The sequence below is a fragment of the Oncorhynchus mykiss genome, unplaced genomic scaffold (genome assembly GCF_013265735.2).
Source record: "Oncorhynchus mykiss isolate Arlee unplaced genomic scaffold, USDA_OmykA_1.1 un_scaffold_87, whole genome shotgun sequence".
Taxonomy (NCBI): Eukaryota; Metazoa; Chordata; class Actinopteri; order Salmoniformes; family Salmonidae; genus Oncorhynchus; species Oncorhynchus mykiss.
Window position 1 is genome coordinate 909,151 of NW_023493659.1, and position 19,961 is coordinate 929,111.

At 45.9% G+C, this 19,961-nt stretch overlaps 1 protein-coding gene across 1 annotated transcript in view; it reads right to left on the reverse strand.

Annotated features, from left to right (window-relative positions):
- Positions 1 to 19,961, reverse strand: part of LOC110516364 (glycine receptor subunit beta) — a 48,381-nt gene that overhangs the window by 7,572 nt on the left and 20,848 nt on the right. The window contains exons 6-7 of the mRNA XM_036972017.1: positions 17,333 to 17,415; positions 993 to 1,130 (exon numbers count right to left, since the gene is read on the reverse strand). Of these exons, the coding sequence (XP_036827912.1) occupies positions 993 to 1,130; positions 17,333 to 17,415 (221 nt within the window). The remainder of the gene's footprint in view (positions 1 to 992; positions 1,131 to 17,332; positions 17,416 to 19,961) is intronic.

A 19,961-nucleotide genomic window follows, 5' to 3' on the forward strand; every position in this document is an offset into this window, starting at 1 on the left:
AAGAAGTCTACAGCTTTAAACAGTTTTTTTACAATCACTTTGGAAATAATTTCAGAACCTTGATGTAATTTTTCAAAACTATGGACACAAAACTCACAACCGATGATCAAAATGCAAATTTTTCAAAACTCTGGACACTTTTTCCAATTGCTTGGATACAATACACATAAAGCTATGATCATTTGCTCATTGAACTAAAATCACCGGTTCAAAATGACACAACTTAACATCAAAGTATTACCATTTCAAAATGTAATTCACACATTACATCTGAAATGACTGTTTATTCATGTCATTACAATGATCTAACTATCAACTGATACGACTGCTCAACATGATAAGTAACTGTTACTCTTAGTTTTACAGTAAGCAAGGTGAGGGACACTGCAGCAATGTTTTACAGTAAGCCAGGTGAGGAACACTGCAGCAATGTTTTACAGTAAGCCAGGTGAGGAACACTGCAGCGATGTTTTACAGTAAGCCAGTTGAGGAACACTGCAGAGATGTTTTACAGTAAGCCAGGTGAGGAACACTGCAGTGATGTTTTACAGTAAGCCAGGTGAGGAACACTGCAGTGATGTTTTACAGTAAGCCAGGTGAGGAACACTGCAGTGATGTTTTACAGTAAGCCAGGTGAGGAACACTGCAGAGATGTTTTACAGTAAGCCAGGTGAGGAACACTGCAGTGATGTTTTACAGTAAGCCAGGTGAGGAACACTGCAGTGATGTTTTACAGTAAGCCAGGTGAGGAACACTGCAGTTTACATTATTTAATGATTGAACGAACAACGACACAGTGAAACTATTGGTATCTTGTGTGTGGGTGATCTAAATTAATGTTCCTATGGTATTTCATGATAAATAAGTTATTTGAACCGATGATTCTTCAAGTCACCTGTGTGTGTGTGTGTGTGTGTGTGTGTGTGTGTGTGTGTGTGTGTGTGTGTGTGTGTGTGTGTGTGTGTGTGTGTGTGTGTGTGTGTGTGTGGTACCTGTTCCTTGATAGAATTTGGTGCAGTTTCCGTACTGTATCTCTTGCTGTTTAATGTCAAACTGAGGAAGAGCGATTTCATCCATCTGGACTGGGTCTGTCATCCACATGAAGACCAGATCACTGGTGGTGTAGCCAACTATAACAACATACAATAATAAGATAATGTAATATATATACTATAACAACATACAATAATAATATAATGATGTATATACACTATATATACACTATAACAACATACAATAATAATATATATATATATATATATATATATATATATATATAGTATATATATATATACTATAACATACAGGACTTCCATTGGTTGGGCACTGATCTTAGGTGATCTTAGGTGATTAGGCCCTGGCTCGCTGTCGGCGTTCCAATTAATCCCAAAGGTGTTCGATGGGGTTGAGGTCAGGGGTCTGTGCAGGCCAGTCAAGTTCTTCCACACTGATCTTGACAAACCATTTCTCATCTTATCAATCAACATAGACAGGGCTCTAACTCCTGTAGCTCCCCAATGAGATAAGGCACAGGCCAGGCAGCAGGCTGTTAGCCAGCCTGCCAGCATAGTGGAGTCTGCCACTAGCACAGTCAATGTAGTCAGCTCAGCTACCCCCATTGAGACTGTGTCTGTGCCTCGATCCAGGTTGGGCAAAACTAAACATGACGCTGTTCGCTTAAGCAATCTCACTGGAATAAAGACCTCCTCTATTCCTGCCATTATTGAAAGAGATTGTGATAGCTCACATATCAAAGTAGGGCTACTTAATGTTAGATCCCTCACTTCCAAGGCAGTTGTAGTCAGCATTTCACTGTAAGGTGAAATTTGATTTGATTTGAATAACTGATCATAACCTTGATGTGATTGGCCTGACTGAAACATGGCTCCAGCCTGATGAATTTCCTGGTTACACTAGAGACCATATCTGTTGCGCATCATGCAAAGGTGGAGGTGTTGCTAACATTTATGACAACAAATGTAAATTTACAAAAAAAAAATACTGAGTTTTCATCTTTTGAGGTTCTATTCATGAAATCTAAGCAGCCTACTAAATCACTTTTTATAGCTATTGTTTACAGGTGCCACATCTACTCCCACTCTGGCGCTCAACATTGCTGGTTTATTAACCAACAGTCCTGGCAACCCATCATTACGCACACCTGGCAACCCTCATTACACACACCTGGCAAACCTCATTACGCACACCTGGCAACCCTCATTACACACACCTGGCAACCCATCATTACGTACACCTGGCAACCCTCATTACACACACCTGGCAACCCTCATTACACACACCTGGCAACACTCTTTACATACAGCTGCGCCCCATCATTTCACCTGGACTTCATCACTACTCTGATTACTTCCCCACTGCATCTACACCTGCATTGCTTACTGTTTGGGGTTTTAGGCTGGGTTTCTGTACAGCACTTTGAGATGTCAGCTGATGTAAGAAGGGCTTTATAAATACATTTTATTTGATTCATCTTTAGCATTACTCATCATGCAGTATTGGCTTTGTTATCATGTCCAGACGCTGCTCTTGTTTTGTATTCTCTACATGTTTGTTATTAGTAAACTCACCAACGGGCGTTGGAGTGGGTTACGGCCATCTGGAAGAGAGGAGAGGAGGATCTGGTTTCCTATGAGAGGTTCATGGTTCTGTTCAGGGGGGTCTTCGATCATCCACCAGAGGGCAGAGAGAGGTGATCGCCTACTCCAACTACGGCAGGATGGCCAGACTGCTGCTGATTCCGCCCTCACCTTCATGACAGTGGCAGCCTCCAGTGGATGGAATGAGCCGGCGCTCCGCACCTTATTCAGAAAAGGACTGCGCAAAGAGGGTCCAGACGGAGTTGGCATGCCGAGAGGACACCCTCTCCTTGGATGCACTCATCTCAGGCAGACAACCTTCTTCAGGAGGCCAACTCTATCGCCTCTCTCTCTCCTTTGTTGACTGTTCTGAGTCAGAGCCTGAACCTAAGGAGGTAGGGGCCACAAAGTGGTCAGGAGGGACACCAGCTTCAACTGTGTCCGGTACGTTCCAATCCGGGGTCCATGAGAGCAGAGGGACGGCCCCATGATCAACCATCTCCTGGGTCAGGTGTGAGTATTCCGTCATCATCACTTTCCGCCAAACCCTTTTTAGTATAGCTTTCACTAGCTGGCTGTCCCTTGTGTTGTTTCTACAGCTCTAGTGGTCTCCGGTGCAGTGGGGAATTGTATTGACCAGGCCCTTGACTCCTCCCTGAACTTCACCTCATACCTGCTCTCCTCTCCGTTTCTGGTTCAAGAGCTGGATAATTGACTACTGGGATCGGGGACAATCACACACATCACAGCACAACTCACCCTCACCGTGGAGCACCAGAAAACCCTTCCTCATCATCAGTGTACCTGTACACAAGATCATCCTCTGCCTCCCGTGGCTCCAACGCCAAAACCCCACCATCTCCTGGTCGAAGATGACAATCACAGACTGGGCACTTGAATGCCGGAGGACCTGCTTTCCCTTCCCCTGTAGTTCCACGTTGGTTGAGAGTCCTGTGAAAGTCCTGTGAGAGTCCTGTGAGAGTCCTGTGAGTCCTGTGGGAGTTCTGTGAGAGTCCTGTGGGAGTCCTGTGGGAGTCCTGTGGGAGTCCCGTGAGAGTCCCGTGAGAGTCCCGTGAGAGTCCCGTGAGAGTCCCTGTGGCCCTTCAGTCCAACATCCCGGCGGGAGATTTTCTCTGTGTCACCTGTCTCCCTCCTCATCACCCCTGGGACTGTCACCTGTCTCCCTCCTGTGCCATCGACCTGCTTGCAGGCTCTACGCCTCCGTGTAGCCACAACTACCCCTCTCTCTGTGGCTGAAACCAAGGCATTCCAACAGGGTGCCTCGTGGATGTACTTCTCCACTCCTCCATTTTAAGCAGACCAACTATAGTGCCTGTGCCCAAGACCACTAAGGTAACCTGCCTAAATGATTACCAACCGTAGCACTCACATCTGTAGCTATGAAGTGCTTTGAAAGGCTGGTCATGGCTCACATCAACACCATTATCCCAGAAACCCTAGACCCACTCCAATTTGAATACCGCCCCAACAGATCCACAGATGATGTTCTCTATTGCACTCCACACTGTCTTTTTCCACCTGGATTAAAGGAACACCTATGTGAGAATGCTATTCATTGAATACAGCTCAGCGTTCAACCACATATTGCCCTTAAAGCTCATCAATAAGCTAAGGACCCCGGGACTAAACACCGTCCTCTGCAACTGGATCCTGGACTTCCTGACGGGGCGCCCCCAGGTGGTAGGGGTAGGTAACACATCCGCCACGCGGATCCTCAACACAGGGCCCCTCAGGGGTGCATGCTCATGTACTCCCTGTTCACGTATGACTGCACGGCCAGGCCCGACTCCAACACCATCATTAAGTTTACAGATGACACAGCAGTGGTAGGCCTGATCACAGACAACGATGAGACAGCCTATAGGGAGGAGGTCAGAGACCTGGTCATGTGCTGCCAGGACAACAACCTCTCCCTGAATGTGATCAAGACAAATGAGACAATTGTGGACTACAGGATAAAGAGGACTGAGCACGCCCCCATTCTCATCGATGGGGCTGTAGTGGAGCAGGTTGAGAGCTTCAAGTTCCTTGGTGTCCACATCACCAACAAACTAACATGGTCCAAGCACACCGAGACAGTCGTGAAGAGGGCACGACAAAACCTAATCCCCCTCAGGAGACTGAAAAGATTTGGCATGGGTCCTCAGATCCTCAAAAGGTTCTACAGCTGCACCATCGAGAGCATCCTGACTAGTTGCATCACTGCCTGGTATGGCAACTGTTCGGCCTCCGACCGCAAGGCACTATAGAGGGCCCAGTACATCACTGGGGCCAAGCTCCCTGCCATCCAGGACCTCTATACCAGGCGGTGTCAGAGGAAGGCCCTAAGAATTGTCAAAAACTCCAGCCACCCTGGTCATAGACTGTTCTCTCTGCTACTGCACAGCAAGCGGTACCGGAGTGCCAAGTCTAGGTCCAAGAGGCTTCTAAACAGCTTCTACCCCCAAGCCATAAGATTCCTGAAGACATAATCAAATGGCTACCCAGACTATTTACATTGCCCCCCCTTTTACACCACTGCTACTCTCTGTTGTTATCTAAGCATAGTCAACTTAATCAATCTACCCACATGTACATATTACCTCAACTAACCGTACATTGACTCTGTACCGGTACCCACCTGTATATAGTCTTGAAATTGTTATTATACTGCTGCTCTTTAATTACGTGTTACTTTTATTTCAGATTCTTATCCGTGGTTTTTAAACTGCATAGTTGGTTAGGGGCTCGTAAGTGAGAATTTCCCTGTAAGGTTTACACCTATTGTATTCGGCGCATGTGCACCCATTATTCCGTTCTCTCAAATCATGGGCCCCGTGTTCTGGGATGTAGAAGGGGACATTCGCCAGGCCCTGGAGAGGGAACCCGCACCTGCTACCTGTCTCCCTGAGAGCACCTACGTTCCCATGGGGATAAAGGATTGGCTACTGACCTGGGCACAGCTGTCGTCACTGGGCAGACATCCAGGTATGATTCAATCCATCTCTGCAAAGTAATGGTAGCCCATCTTGGCACAGGATGTCACTCGCTAAGTCAACTCCTGTTCCGTATGTGCCCAAACCAAATCTCCCAGCACGCTCCAGCAGGTAAACTCCTTTCCCTTCCCATACCTCAGTATCCCTGGTCTCATCTGTCCATTGATTTTTACACTGATCTCCCCTCTGATTTCACCACCATTTTGGTGGTTGTGGACAGATTCTCTAAATCCTGCTGTTTTATCCCTCTCTCTGGTCTCCCTACCGCTCTTAATGTTGCTGAGGCACTGTTCCAGCAGGTCTTCCGGCACTAAGGCCTTCCAGAGGACCATCTCCCCCCGTCATGGGTATAGGAAGCCTTCATGGAGAAGCTGGCCAGCCTCACTTCCGGGTTCCGGCCTCAGTCTAACGGGCAGGTGGAAAGGATGAACCAGGAGCTGGGGAAGTTCCTGAGGAATCACTGACAGGACCTGCAGGGGGAGTGGGCCCGATTCCTTCCCTGGCTGGGGTACGCCCAGAATTCTTTGCGTCACTCTTCCACCGGGCTGACTCTGTAATGTGTTATCAGCCAGCCCTGGCCCCATGGACACGGAGCCAGATCAAATCTCTTGCGGTGAACGAGTGGTTCAGGCACTCGTTCATTACTCTGGACCCTGATCTCTCCTTTGACGTACATATCAAGAATATTTCAAGTTTTTCCATCTTTGTAACATTGCAAAAGTCTGACTTTTTGTCCAATAATGATGCATAAAAATTAACCAGTGCTTTTGTTACTTCTAGGTTACTGCAATGCTCTACTCCCCGGCCACCTGGATAAAGCATTAAATAAACTTCAGTTAGTGCTAAATACGGCTGCTTGAATCTTGACAAGATCATATTACTCCAGTGCTAGCCTCTACACTGACTTCCTGTTAAGGGCTGATTTCAAGGTTTTACTGCTAACCTACAAAGCATTACATGGGCTTGCTCCTACCTATCTTTCTGATTTGGTCCTGCTGTACATACATACACGTACGCTACCAGCTGGAGGCAGGGCTTTCACCTATAGAGCTCCATTTCTATGGAATGGTCTGCCGATCCATGTGAGAGGCGCAGACTCGGTCTCAACCGTTAAGTCTTTACTGAAGACTCATCTCTTCAGTAGGGCATATGAGTGCAGTCTGGGCCAGGGGTGCGAAGATGAACAGCAATGCACTGGAAGGACGAACTGCCCTTGCTGTGTCTGCCTGGTCGGCTCCCCTCTCTCCACTGGGATTCTCTGCCTCTGACCCTATTACGGGGGCTGAGTCACTGGCTTACTAGCGCTCTTCCATGCCGTCCCTAGGAGGGGTGCGTCACATTGTGTCAGGCTTTGATGTGCTCGACTTGAGTGGGTTGAGTCACTGATGTGATCTTCCTGTCCGGTCTTTCCCCCCCTCGGGCTCATGTGGTGGAGGAGATCTTCGTGGGATATTCTAAGCCTTAGTAGTATGTTGGTGATTTGTTGGTAAAGTGGGTGGGGGTATAAACTGCCTGGTTTGCCCTGTCCGGGGTTTATTGTCGGACGGGGCCACAGTGTCGTCGTTCCCCGTCTAAGCCTCCAGAATCTATGCTGCAATAGTCTATGTGCTTGGATGCTAGGGTCTGTGGGACACTGTCTTATCTGGTGTCCTGTGTGAATTTAAGTTTGCTCCCTCTAATTCTCTCTATGCCCCTTCCCGACCCAGAGGACCTGAGTCCTAGGACCATGCCTCAGGAACACCTGGCCTGATGAGTCCTGACTGTCTTCAGTCCACCTGGTTGTGCTGCTGCTTCAGTTTCAACTGTTCTGACCTGTTTACCGGACGAGCTGGTCTTCCGCCCACTGAGGTAGTCAGGAACTAATACACACAGTCAGTCAGGCGGCTAGGCAAAGGCTAGCTTTTTCAAACAGAAATTTGCATCCTGTTGCTCTAACTCCAAAACGATTAGGGACACTGTAAAGTCCATGGAGAACAAGAGCACCTCCTCCCAGCTGCCCACTGCACTGAGGCTAGGCGACACGTTCACCACCGATAAATCCGATAAATCCATGATAATCGAACATTTCAATAAGCATTTCTCTATGGCTAGCCATGCTTTCCACCCAAGGTACTAAACAATATCATAACCACCATCGATAAAAGACAGTACTGTGTAGCCGTCTTCATCGACCTGACCAAGGCTTTCTCTGTATATATCAACGATGTCGCTCTTGCTGCGGGTGATTCCCTGATCCACCTCTACGCAGATGACACCATTCTGTATACATCTGGCCTTTCTTTGGACACTGTGTTAACTAACCTTCAAACGAGCTTTAATGCCATACAACACTCCTTCCGTGGCCTCCAACTGCTCTTAAATGCTAGTAAAACCAAATGAATGCTTTTCAACCATTCGCTGCCCTCACCCACCCGCCCGACTAGCATCACTACTCTAGACAGTTCTGACCTAGAATACGTGGACAACTACAAATACCTAGGTGTCTGGCTAGACTGTAAACTCTCCTTCCAGACTCATATCAAACATCTCCAATCCAAAATCAAATCTAGAATCGGCTTTCTATTTCGCTACAAAGCCTCCTTCACTCATGCCAAACTTACCCTAGTAAAACTGACTATCCTACCGATCCTCGACTTCGGTGGTGTCATCTAAAAAATAGCTTCCAATATTCTACTCAGCAAATTGGATGTTGTCTATCACAGTGCCATCCGTTTTGTTACCAAACGGCCTTATACCACCCACCACTGTGACCTGTATGCTCTTGTCGGCTGGCCCTCGCTACATATTCGTCACCAGACCCACTGGCTCCAGGTCATCTATAAGTCTATGCTAGGTAAAGCTCCGCCTTAGCTCACTGGTCACGATAACAACACCCACCCGTAGCACGTGCTCCAGCAGGTATATCTCACTGATCCTCCCCAAATCCATCACCTCCTTTGGCCGCCTTTCCTTCCAGTTCTCTGCTGCCAATGACTGGAACTAATTGCAAAAATCGCTGAAGCTGGAGACATATTTCCCTCACTAACTTTAAACATCAGCTATCTGAGCATCTAACTGATCGCTGCAGCTGTACATAGCCCATCTGTAAATAGCCCACCCAATCTACCTACCTCATCCCCATATTGTTTATATTTACTTTCTGCTCTTTTGCACACCAGTATTTCTACTTGCTCATCATCATCTGCTCATCTATAACTCCAGTGTTAATCTTCTAAATTGTAATTCCTTCGCTACTACGGCCTATTTATTGCCTTACCTCATGTCATTTGCAGACACTGTATATAGACTTTCTTTCTTCTATTGTGTTATTAACAGTACGCTTGTTGATTCCATTTATAACTCTGTTTCTGTCACAATGCTTTGCTTTATCTTGGCCAGGTCACAGTTGTAAATGAGAGCTTGTTCTCAACTAGCCTATCTGGTTAAATAAAGGTGGAAAAAAAATAAAAAATACTGTCTCGACCTCTGAATGCTCGGCTATGAAAAGCCAACTGACATTTTCTCCTGATGCGCTGACCTGTTGCACCCTCTACAACCACTGTGATTATACTTTAACCCTGCTGGTCACCTATGAATGTTTGAACATCTTAAAAAACAATCTGGCCTTAATGACCATACACTCTTATAATATCCACGCAGTACAGAGAAGAGGACTGGCCACCCCTCAGAGCCTGGTTCCTCTCTACCCAGTACAGCCAGAAGAGGACTGGCAATCCCTCAGAGCCTGGTTCCTCTCTAAGTTTCTTCTTAGGTTCCTGCCTTTCTAGGGAGTTTTTCCTATAACTCACCGTGCTTCAACATCTGCATTGATTGCTGTTTGGTTTTTTTATGCTGGGTTTCTGTATAGCACTTTGTGACATCTGCTGATGTAAAAAGGGCTTTATAAATACATTTGATTGATGACTGTATGGACCTCGCTTTGTGCACGGGGGCATAATCATGCTGTAGCATTAAGATTTCCCTTCACCGGAAATAAGGGGCCTAGCCCGAACCATGAAAAACAGCCCCAGACCATTATTCCTCATCCACCAAACTTTACAGTTGGCAATATGCATTGGTGCAGATAGCATCCTCCTGGCATCCGCCAAACCGAGATTTGTCGGACTGCCAGATGGTAAAGCGGGATTCAGCATTCCAGAGAACGTGTCATTCCGCTGCTCCAGAGTCTTTACACCCCTCCAGCCGATGCTTGGCATTGCGCATGTTGATCTTAGGCTTGTGTGCTGCTGCTCAGCAATGGAAACCCACTTCATGAACAGACGAACAGTTATTGTGCTGACATTGCTTCTTGAGGCAGCTTGGAACTCGGTTGTGAGTGTTGCAACTGAGGACAGATGATATTTAAGCGCTATGTGCTTCAGCACTCAGCGGTCCCATTGTATGAGCTTGTGTGGCCTACCACTTTGCGGCGGAGCCGTTGTTGCTCCTAGATGTACTCTTGTCAGCAACGCAATGTGGCTGAAATAGACAAATCCACTAATTTGAAATGTGGGGTATACTTTTGAATATATAGTGTACTGCCAATTTCTCCACAACACCATTGTAAGCGGGTTATGGTAGAGAAATTAGCATTCGATTCTCTGGCAACTGTTCTGGTGGACATTTCTGCAGTCAGCATGTCAAAGTTTTAAGTTCCTCTGCATACACATCATGGACTAACTGAAATGGTTCACCCACACAGACAGTGTGGTGAAGAAGGAGCAACAGCGCCAAATGTGTCTTGTCACATAAAACCCTCAAACCTTTACAGATGCACAATTGAGAGCCTCCTGTCATGCTGCATCACTTCCTGTTACGGCAACTGCACCACCCACAACCGTAAGGCTCTCCAGAGGGTGGTGCGGTCTGCACAACGCATCACTGGGGGCAAACTACCTGCCCTCCAGGACACCTACAGCACCCGATGTCACAGCAAGGCCAAAAAGATTATCAAGGACAACAACTACCCGAACCACTGCCTGTTCACCCCTGGCAGAGGGCAAAGGGCAGCTACTTTGAAGAATCTCAAATATAAAACATATTTTTATTTGTTTAACGCTTTTTTGGTTACTACATGATTCTTCCATATGTGCTATTTCATAGTGTTGATGTCTTCACTAATATTCAACAATTTAGAAAATAGTAAAAAATATAGAAAAACCCTGGAATGAGTAGGTGTGTCCAAACTTTTGACTGGTACTGTAGATACGCTGAGTGTACAAAACATAAGGAACACCTGCTCTTTCAACAACCATAGACTGACCAGAAGAATCCAGGTTAAAGCTATGATCCCTTATTGATGTCACCTGTTAAATCCACTTCAATCAGTGTAGATGAAGGAGAGGAGACGGGTTAAAGAAGGATTTATAAGCCTGGAGACAACTGAGACATGGATTGGATGGATAGCATTATTCAAACCTTGTCTCTCAGGACTGAGACTGGACCACCCAGGAACACTCAACACCTTTTGGAAAGCCATTCTGGTGTGTCTTTGGCATACGAATGTATATTAGTATTGTGGTGCAGCATTATATTATGGGTATGCTTGTCATCAGGGACTGGGTAGTTGGTCAACAGAAATATAAAAGGAGTCGAGGTAAAAAGTTAGAGGACAACCCACCGTAGTTTTCTGAAAACCGATTCCTGGGATAAAGTTACATTTTTCAGTGGGACAATTACACAAATGTTTATGCCAAATTAGGGATGTGGTGCTGACGAAAGACCAGGCCAATTCCAAATGCCTTGCAGACCATCCCCAATACAGATCTACTCGCCCATCGGCATGACAACGGTAGAACATACCCAATACAGATCTACTCGCCCATCGGCATGACAACGGTAGACCATCCCCAATACAGACCTACTCGCCCATCGGCATGACAACAGTAGACCATCCCCAATACAGACCTACTCGCCCATCGGCATGACAACGGTAGACCATACACAATACAGATCTACTCGCCCATCGGCATGACAACGGTAGGCCATGCCCAATACAGATCTACTCGCCCATCGGCATGACAACGGTAGACCATACACAATACAGATCTACTCGCCCATCAGCATGACAACAGTAGAGATGAAAAGACATGACACAACCCAGCCACTCCCCCTTTCCCAACCTACTCCAGATCACAACATAATGCTCCAGAGGGCCATTAAACGGCAGAACATCCACTTCAAACATTCTATCCAGGACAGGATGGTAACAGCAGGGGCCAAATGGCTCGCCCTGCTCTAAAAGGACACCAAAAACTCTGCTGTTTGGGAGAAATTATTACATAAGGCTGTGAGGCAAGAAGTGCACTGGTGCATGCTATGATCATTGTGTGCTGTAGACATTTGAAATTATATTGTGCATTCTCCCCGTTGTGAACAACTTCTCCGTATTTCAAGGAGAACGTGTCACATTTTGTATCATTATGTAGGGAACATTATGCCCTGAACAATGACCCACCTCTCCCAGTTGTACAAACGATGTATCCATCAATAAGGGAACAATATTCAATTCCCAAAGGAAGAGACTCTCCTCCTGGGGCTGCGTGACCTCCTGCTAAGGAATGTTTCAGCCAATCAGGCAGGGAGACTCAGTGTAACAGTTTAGCTTCTGTCCCTCTCCTCGCCCCTACCTGGGCTTGAACCAGGGACCCTCTGCACACATCGACAACTGACACCTACGAAGCATCGTTACCCATCGCTCCACAAAAGCCACAGCCCTTGCAGAGCAAGGGGAACAACTACTTCAAGGTCTCAGAGCGAGTGACGTCACCGATTGAAACGCTATTAGCGTGCACCACCGCTAACTGGCTAGCCATTTCACATCGGTTACATCAGCACCTAGCCCCACCCTCATTGTCCATTCTAACTGAACTATAAAAGCGTGGCACAAATAATTGCCACGGCCGACCAAAATCCCTCTACTGCTTCAACGTCAGCATAGTTGGTAACTGGAAAGCGCTCTTGCTTATTGATCATCCCCGATCTCAATGAGTGGAGGCCAAACACCAATATTGGAATTTTAACAATTGTCCTCTGCTCTCACTTTGATCTCAGTTGGACGAATACACCACCCCAGAACTGAATACACCACCCCGGAACTGAATACACCACCCCAGAACTGAATACACCACCCCGGAACTGAATACACCACCCCGGAACTGAATACACCACCCCCAGAACTGAATACACCACCCCCAGAACTGAATACACCACCCCAGAACTGAATACACCACCCCAGAACTGAATACACCACCCCGGAACTGAATACACCACCCCCAGAACTGAATACACCACCCCAGAACTGAATACACCACCCCGGAACTGAATACACCACCCCGGAACTGAATACACCACCCCCAGAACTGAATACACCACCCCAGAACTGAATACACAACCCCAGAACTGAATACACCACCCCGGAACTGAATACACCACCCCCAGAACTGAATACACCACCCCGGAACTGAATACACCACCCCGGAACTGAATACACCACCCCGGAACTGAATACACCACCCCCAGAACTGAATACACCACCCCAGAACTGAATACACCACCCCAGAACTGAATACACCACCCCGGAACTGAATACACCACCCCCGGAACTGAATACACCACCCCAGAACTAAAAACACCACCCCATAACTGAATACACCACCCCAGAACTGAATACACCACCCCAGAACTGAATACACCACCCCGGAACTGAATACACCACCCCCAGAACTGAATACACCACCCCGGAACTGAATACACCACCCCAGAACTGAATACACCACCCCAGAACTGAATACACCACCCCGGAACTGAATACACCACCCCAGAACTGAATACACCACCCCAGAACTGAATACACCACCCCGGAACTGAATACACCACCCCCGGAACTGAATACACCACCCCGGAACTGAATACACCACCCCAGAACTGAATACACCACCCCGGAACTGAATACACCACCCCGTAACTGAATACACAACCCCCAAAACTGAATACACCACCCCATAACTGAATACACCACCCCGGAACTGAATACACCACCCCGGAACTGAATACACCACCCCAAAAACTGAATACACCACCCCGGAACTGAATACACCACCCCGGAACTGAATACACCACCCCAAAACTGAATACACCACCCCCAAAACTGAATACACCACCCCATAACTGAATACACCACCCCGGAACTGAATACACCACCCGGAACTGAATACACCACCCCGGAACTGAATACACCACCCCAAAACTGAATACACCACCCCCAAAACTGAATACACCACCCCGGAACTGAATACACCACCCCGGAACTGAATACACCACCCCGGAAGTGAATACACCACCCCGGAACTGAATACACCACCCCGGAACTGAATACACCACCCCGGAACTGAATACACCACCCCGGAAGTGAATACACCACCCCGGAAGTGAATACACCACCTCAGAACTGAATACACCACCTCGGAAAGGTTTGAACCTTCTCCATTTTTCTCCCTTTAAAGACCGTTTGGTAATCGAACCAGAGATTGAAATACTAAGACATTGTTACCTTGTTTTTAGAATAAATCTTCTTCCTGTCATAAAATAATATCACTCTCTGAGATTTTGAATCTGATTTATCATTAGAAGAACTTTCAGAATCTTCAGATTATAATTGTGACACGAACAGTTTATCCCTACTTGCTAAAAAAAGTTTTGACTTAAATGATAGCTGGTGCCCCGTTTAATATAGAATATAGATACATCCATATTTTGTATCCCATAATGAATTACCCAATGAATGAGACATTATCATAGCATTAGGCCACACCCCTACAACAAAGACACACCAGAGAGAAGAGAGATGGCACTGTACTGGAAGGCTGTGGTTTGTGAGTTTAGCTATTTGGGATTATTTTGGCATTTATCTTTACTTTATTTTCCTGAAATGTATTCGCTATCATTTCTTATAACCAGCAAGAACTTTTGAACATCAAATTGTCAGTTAATTTCCCCAATTCCAGCTTCAACTTCAATTTATCTGCCCTGGGCTCTTTCTGTAATTACGACCCAATTTTCAGGCAATCCAAGAGGAAAGGCCGGCGTTACAGAGGCAGGGGAGGGAGAGTCCTGGTGAGATTAATGAGAAGGGAAAACCGGACACCCCTTCCCTGCATTCCATTGGCCAAGAAGATGGATGACCTTGGATCAAGGATTTGCTTGTAACAGCAATATTCTCCGTTTTTCAGAAACGTGTCTTCTGGACAAGATACTCCCCATGGCTATCCAATAGGGATGGGAGAAATGTGCAATTTCTCTTAACGTTTAAACGTAAATAAAAATCATACAATTATGGGAATTCACAATTCAGATGTGGTTCTGTGTATGACCACTAAGAATTACTGCAGTTCAATCTATCACATTCCTGGTTACTGACATACCGGTCGTCACTAGGTACCACAGCCACAAAGTCTTAATGCCCACCTATTTCTACAGTTGATCTTCTTAAAATGTGATTTTAAACCTAACCCTAACCTTAACCTTAACCTTAACCCTAAACCTAACCCTAACCTTAACGACATGGCTAACCTTATGCCTAACCCTAACCTTAATCCTAACCTTAACCACATGGCTAAATGTATGCCTAACCCTAAACCTAATCCTAACCTTAACCACATGGCTAACCTTATGCCTAACCCTAACCTTAATCCTAACCTTAACCACATGGCTAAATGTATGCCTAATCCTAACCTTAACCACATGGCTAACCTTATGCCTAACCTAAACCTTAAATGAACTCCAAAAATAAAAAATGTTGTTTGACAATATATTCTGATTTAGTGTTTGTGGTAACTAGTGGAAACCCTACCAGATGGTGCTCACCTTACTGCGGTCTACCACTCACTCAGCAACGATGGTATTAATGCCGTTTTAGATTCTCTGCACTCCATGTTGTTGTCAGTTGTCAGTTGCAGAAGCTCAAACAGGAACTACCCAGTGACTCGATCAATTGAGAAATGATCATCAGAATCAGAGATTATGCTACAGGACTGCTTTGCTAGCGCTGATTATAATATGTTCTGAGACTCCACCTATAACACCAACGAGCTAACCCCCTCCGTCACCGGCTTCATAAGGAACTGCATCGGTGACGTTGTCCCAACACTGAAGGTTCGCTGCTTCCCCAGTCAAAAGCCCTGGTTTGACACCTCCGTCACCGGCTTCATAAGGAACTGCATCGGGGACGTTGTCCCAACACTGAAGGTTCGCTGCTTCCCCAGTCAAAATCCCTGGTTTGACACTGAGGTTGGAGCTAAACTAAAGGACAGGACTACCACACACAAGGCTATCACAGACAACCCCGAGGCTACGACCTCTGCAGAGTCATCAAACAAGCAAAAGGACAGTATAGAAGTAACATGGCCTCCTATTTCACAGGCTAGGCTGCATGTCGCATGAGCTACAGTCCATTACAGATTACAAAGGAAGACCTAGACGTGATCTGCCCAACGATGCCTCTCTACCAGACCAACTCAATGCATTTTATGCACGTTTTGACAATGACAACACCATACAGTGTGGGAGGGCCATGCCGACCCAGAGGACTGGGTGATCTCACTCTTCGAGGCCGAAGTAAGGTTTTTAATCAGGTCAGCACTCGCAAGGCCGCGGGGTGCGTTCTCAGAGTGCAGATTAGTTGGCAGGCATATTCATGGTAATGTTCAACCTCTCCTTATCCCAGTCTGTAATGGCTGGCATATTCATGGTAATGTTCAACCTCTCCTTATCCCAGTCTGTAATGGCAGGCATATTCATGGTAATGTTCAACCTCTCCTTATCCCAGTCTGTTATGGCAGGCATATTCATGGTAATGTTCAACTTCTCCTTATCCCAGTCTGTAATGTTCAACCTCTCCTTATCCCAGTCTGTAATGGCAGGCATATTCATGGTAATGTTCAACCTCTCCTTATCCCAGTCTGTAATGGCAGGCATATTCATGGTAATGTTCAACTTCTCCTTATCCCAGTCTGTAATGTTCAACCTCTCCTTATCCCAGTCTGTAATGGCAGGCATATTCATGGTAATGTTCAACCTCTCCTTATCCCAGTCTGTAATGTTCAACATCTCCTTATCCCAGTCTGTAATGTTCAACTTCTCCTTATCCCAGTCTGTAATGTTCAACCTCTCCTTATCCCAGTCTGTAATGGCAGGCATGTTCATGGTAATGTTCAACATCTCCTTATCCCAGTCTGTAATGTTCAACCTGTCCTTATCCCAGTCTGTAATGTACAACCTCTCCTTATCCCAGTCTGTAATGGCAGGCATATTCATGGTAATGTTCAACCTCTCCATATCCCAGTCTGTAAAGTACAACCTCTCCTTAACCCAGTCTGTAATGTTCAACCTCTCCTTATCCCAGTCTGTAATGTTCAACCTGTCCTTATCCCTGTCTGTAATGTTCAACCTCTCCTTATCCCAGTCTTTAATGTTCAACCTCTCCTTGTCCCAGTCTGTAATGGCAGGCATATTCATGGTAATGTTCAACCTCTCCTTATCCCAGTCTGTAATGGCAGGCATATTCATGGTAATGTTCAACTTCTCCTTATCTCAGTCTGTAATGGCAGGCATATTCATAGCTTTCACCTGGATTCACCTGGTCAGTCTATGTCATGGAAACAGCAGGTGTTCTTAATGTTTTGTGCACTCACTGTATATGAATATTGCGTGTGTCTCTGTGCGTGCGTGTGTGAGAGTGTGTTAGAGAGAGGTTTTACGTACAGCTCTCCAGTTGCATCTTGCAGAGCTGTGTGTCCATGGGGAACAGAGTGAGGTCCAGAGGGCAGGACAGGGTCACTGACAACCTGAACACACAACAGACAGTCACTGACAACCTGAACATACACCAGACAGTCACTGACAACCTAAACACACGACAGACAACCTGAACACACACCAGACAGTCACTGACAACCTGAACACAAAACAGACAATCGCTGACAACCTGAACACACAACAAACAGAACACATAACAGACAGTCACTGACAACCTGAACACACTACAGACAGTCACTGACAACCTGAACACACACCAGAAAGTCACTGACAACCTGAACACACAACAGACAATCACTGACAACCTGAACACACAACAGACAGTCACTGACAACCTGAACACACACCAGACAGTCACTGACAACCTTTATCACACAACAGACAACCTGAACACACACCAGACAGTAACTTACAACCTGAACACACACCAGACAGTCACTGACAACCTGAACACACAACAGACAGTCACTGACAACCTGAACACACAACAGACAACCTGAACACATGCCAGACAGTCACTGACAACCTGAACACACAACAGACAACCTGAACACATGCCAGACAGTCACTGACAACCTGAACACATGCCAGACAGTCACTGACAACCTGAACACATGCCAGACAGTCACTGACAACCTGAACACACATCAGACAAACTGAACACTCACCAAACAGTCACTGACAACCTTAACAGACAAACTGAACACACACCAGACAGTCACTGACAACCTTAACACACAACAGACAACCTGAACACACAACAGACAACCTGAACACACAACAGACAGTCACTGACAACCTGAACACACAACTGACAGTCACTGGGCACACATAGGCACCTACCCTGGCAGACAGGCAGGCTGCCAGGCAGACAGTCAGACAGGCGGTAGTGATGTGCAGTTCGCAAACTATTCGTTCTTTTTAAATGACTCTTTTTACTGACTTGATAGTCATGATTCGTTTTTCCAAGTCCCTCAGTCATTTTAGTCCTTCATTGCTCCAACCACTAGCTGTCTATCATGTGGGTCCAATTCACTGATTATTGAATGTTATGCGGTTGGCTTACTGCATTTGCGTAACAGGCAGTCTCCTGGTGGAGTGCAACGAGAGAGGCAGGTCATTATTGCGTTGGACTAGCTTATTCTGATTGACGTCATTTCCGGTCACGACTTGCAGACTTGTTTTTGAGTTGCTGTGCGTTTTGTTGCCAACCTGTTTTGCTACCTGACAAATTTACGGTTTTTACTTTTTAATTACCGTTTATATTTTTGTTTTTTCCTCCTCAACTTTTTCACTCCGGACGCTTTATCTGGACACGGTTCGTCAGGACCTCCAACAGCCGAAGCTAAGTAGTAACATTAACATGATGCCCTCTAATTGCAGTCGCTGTACTCGCCTTACGGCGAGGATAGCTGTGCTACAAGCCCAGCTTCAGACGCAATCGCTAGGCAAAGGTAATTTCAGTGTAGGAAAGGATGAAACCGCGTCTGTGCCACCAGTAAGTACAGATAGTAGTATAAATCCCCTGGCACAGTCCCCGCAGCCGGACAACTTTCTCACGGTTTCTGGAAGGAAATGCTGTAGGAACGCTCAACCGGTGTCGCTCATTCAGCCGACAGAAACTTTCAACCGGTTTTCCCCATTAACCTGTTAGATCTCTAGGGGCGCTATTTCATTTTTGGATAAAAAACGTTCCCGTTTTAAGCGCGATATTTTGTCACGAAAAGATGCTCGACTATGCATATTCTTGACAGTTTTGGAAAGAAAACACTCTGAAGTTTCAGAATCTGCAAAGATTTTGTCTGTAAGTGCCCCAGAACTCATTCTACAGGCGAAACCAAGATGATGCATCAACCAGGAATTAGCAGAATTTCTGAAGCTCTGTTTTCCATTGTCTCCTTATATGGCTGTGATTGCGCAAGGAATGAGCCTACACTTTCTGTCGTTCGCCCAAGGTCTTAGCAGCATTGTGACGTATTTGTAGGCATATCATTGGAAGATTGACCATAAGAGACTACATTTTCCAAGTGTGTTTTATTTGAATCCGCCTGGTGTCCTGCGTGGAATTCGGTGCGCAATTGCCAGCTGCTCGTACCTATCCATTTGATATAGGGGAGAAACCATGTGTCCAAGAACGATGTATCAATGAAGAGATATGTGAAAAACACCTTGATGATTGATTCTAAACAACGTTTGCCATCTTTTCAGTCGATATTATGGAGTTAATTTGGAAAAAAGTTCGCGTTTTGAGGACTGAATTTTCGGATTTTTTTTGGTAGCCAAATGTGATGTATAAAACGGAGCTATTTCTAATACACAAGGAATCTTTTTGGAAAAACTGAGCATCTGCTATCTAACTGAGAGTATCCTCATTGAAAACATCAGAAGTTCTTCAAAGGTAAATGATTTTATTTGAAGGCTTTTATGTTTTTGTTAATGTTGCGTGCTGGATGCTAACGCTAATGCTAACGCTAAATGCTAACGCTAAATGCTAACGCTAAATGCTAACGCTAGCTAGCTACTTTTACACAAATGATTGTTTTCCTATGGTTGAGAAGCATATTTTGAAAATCTG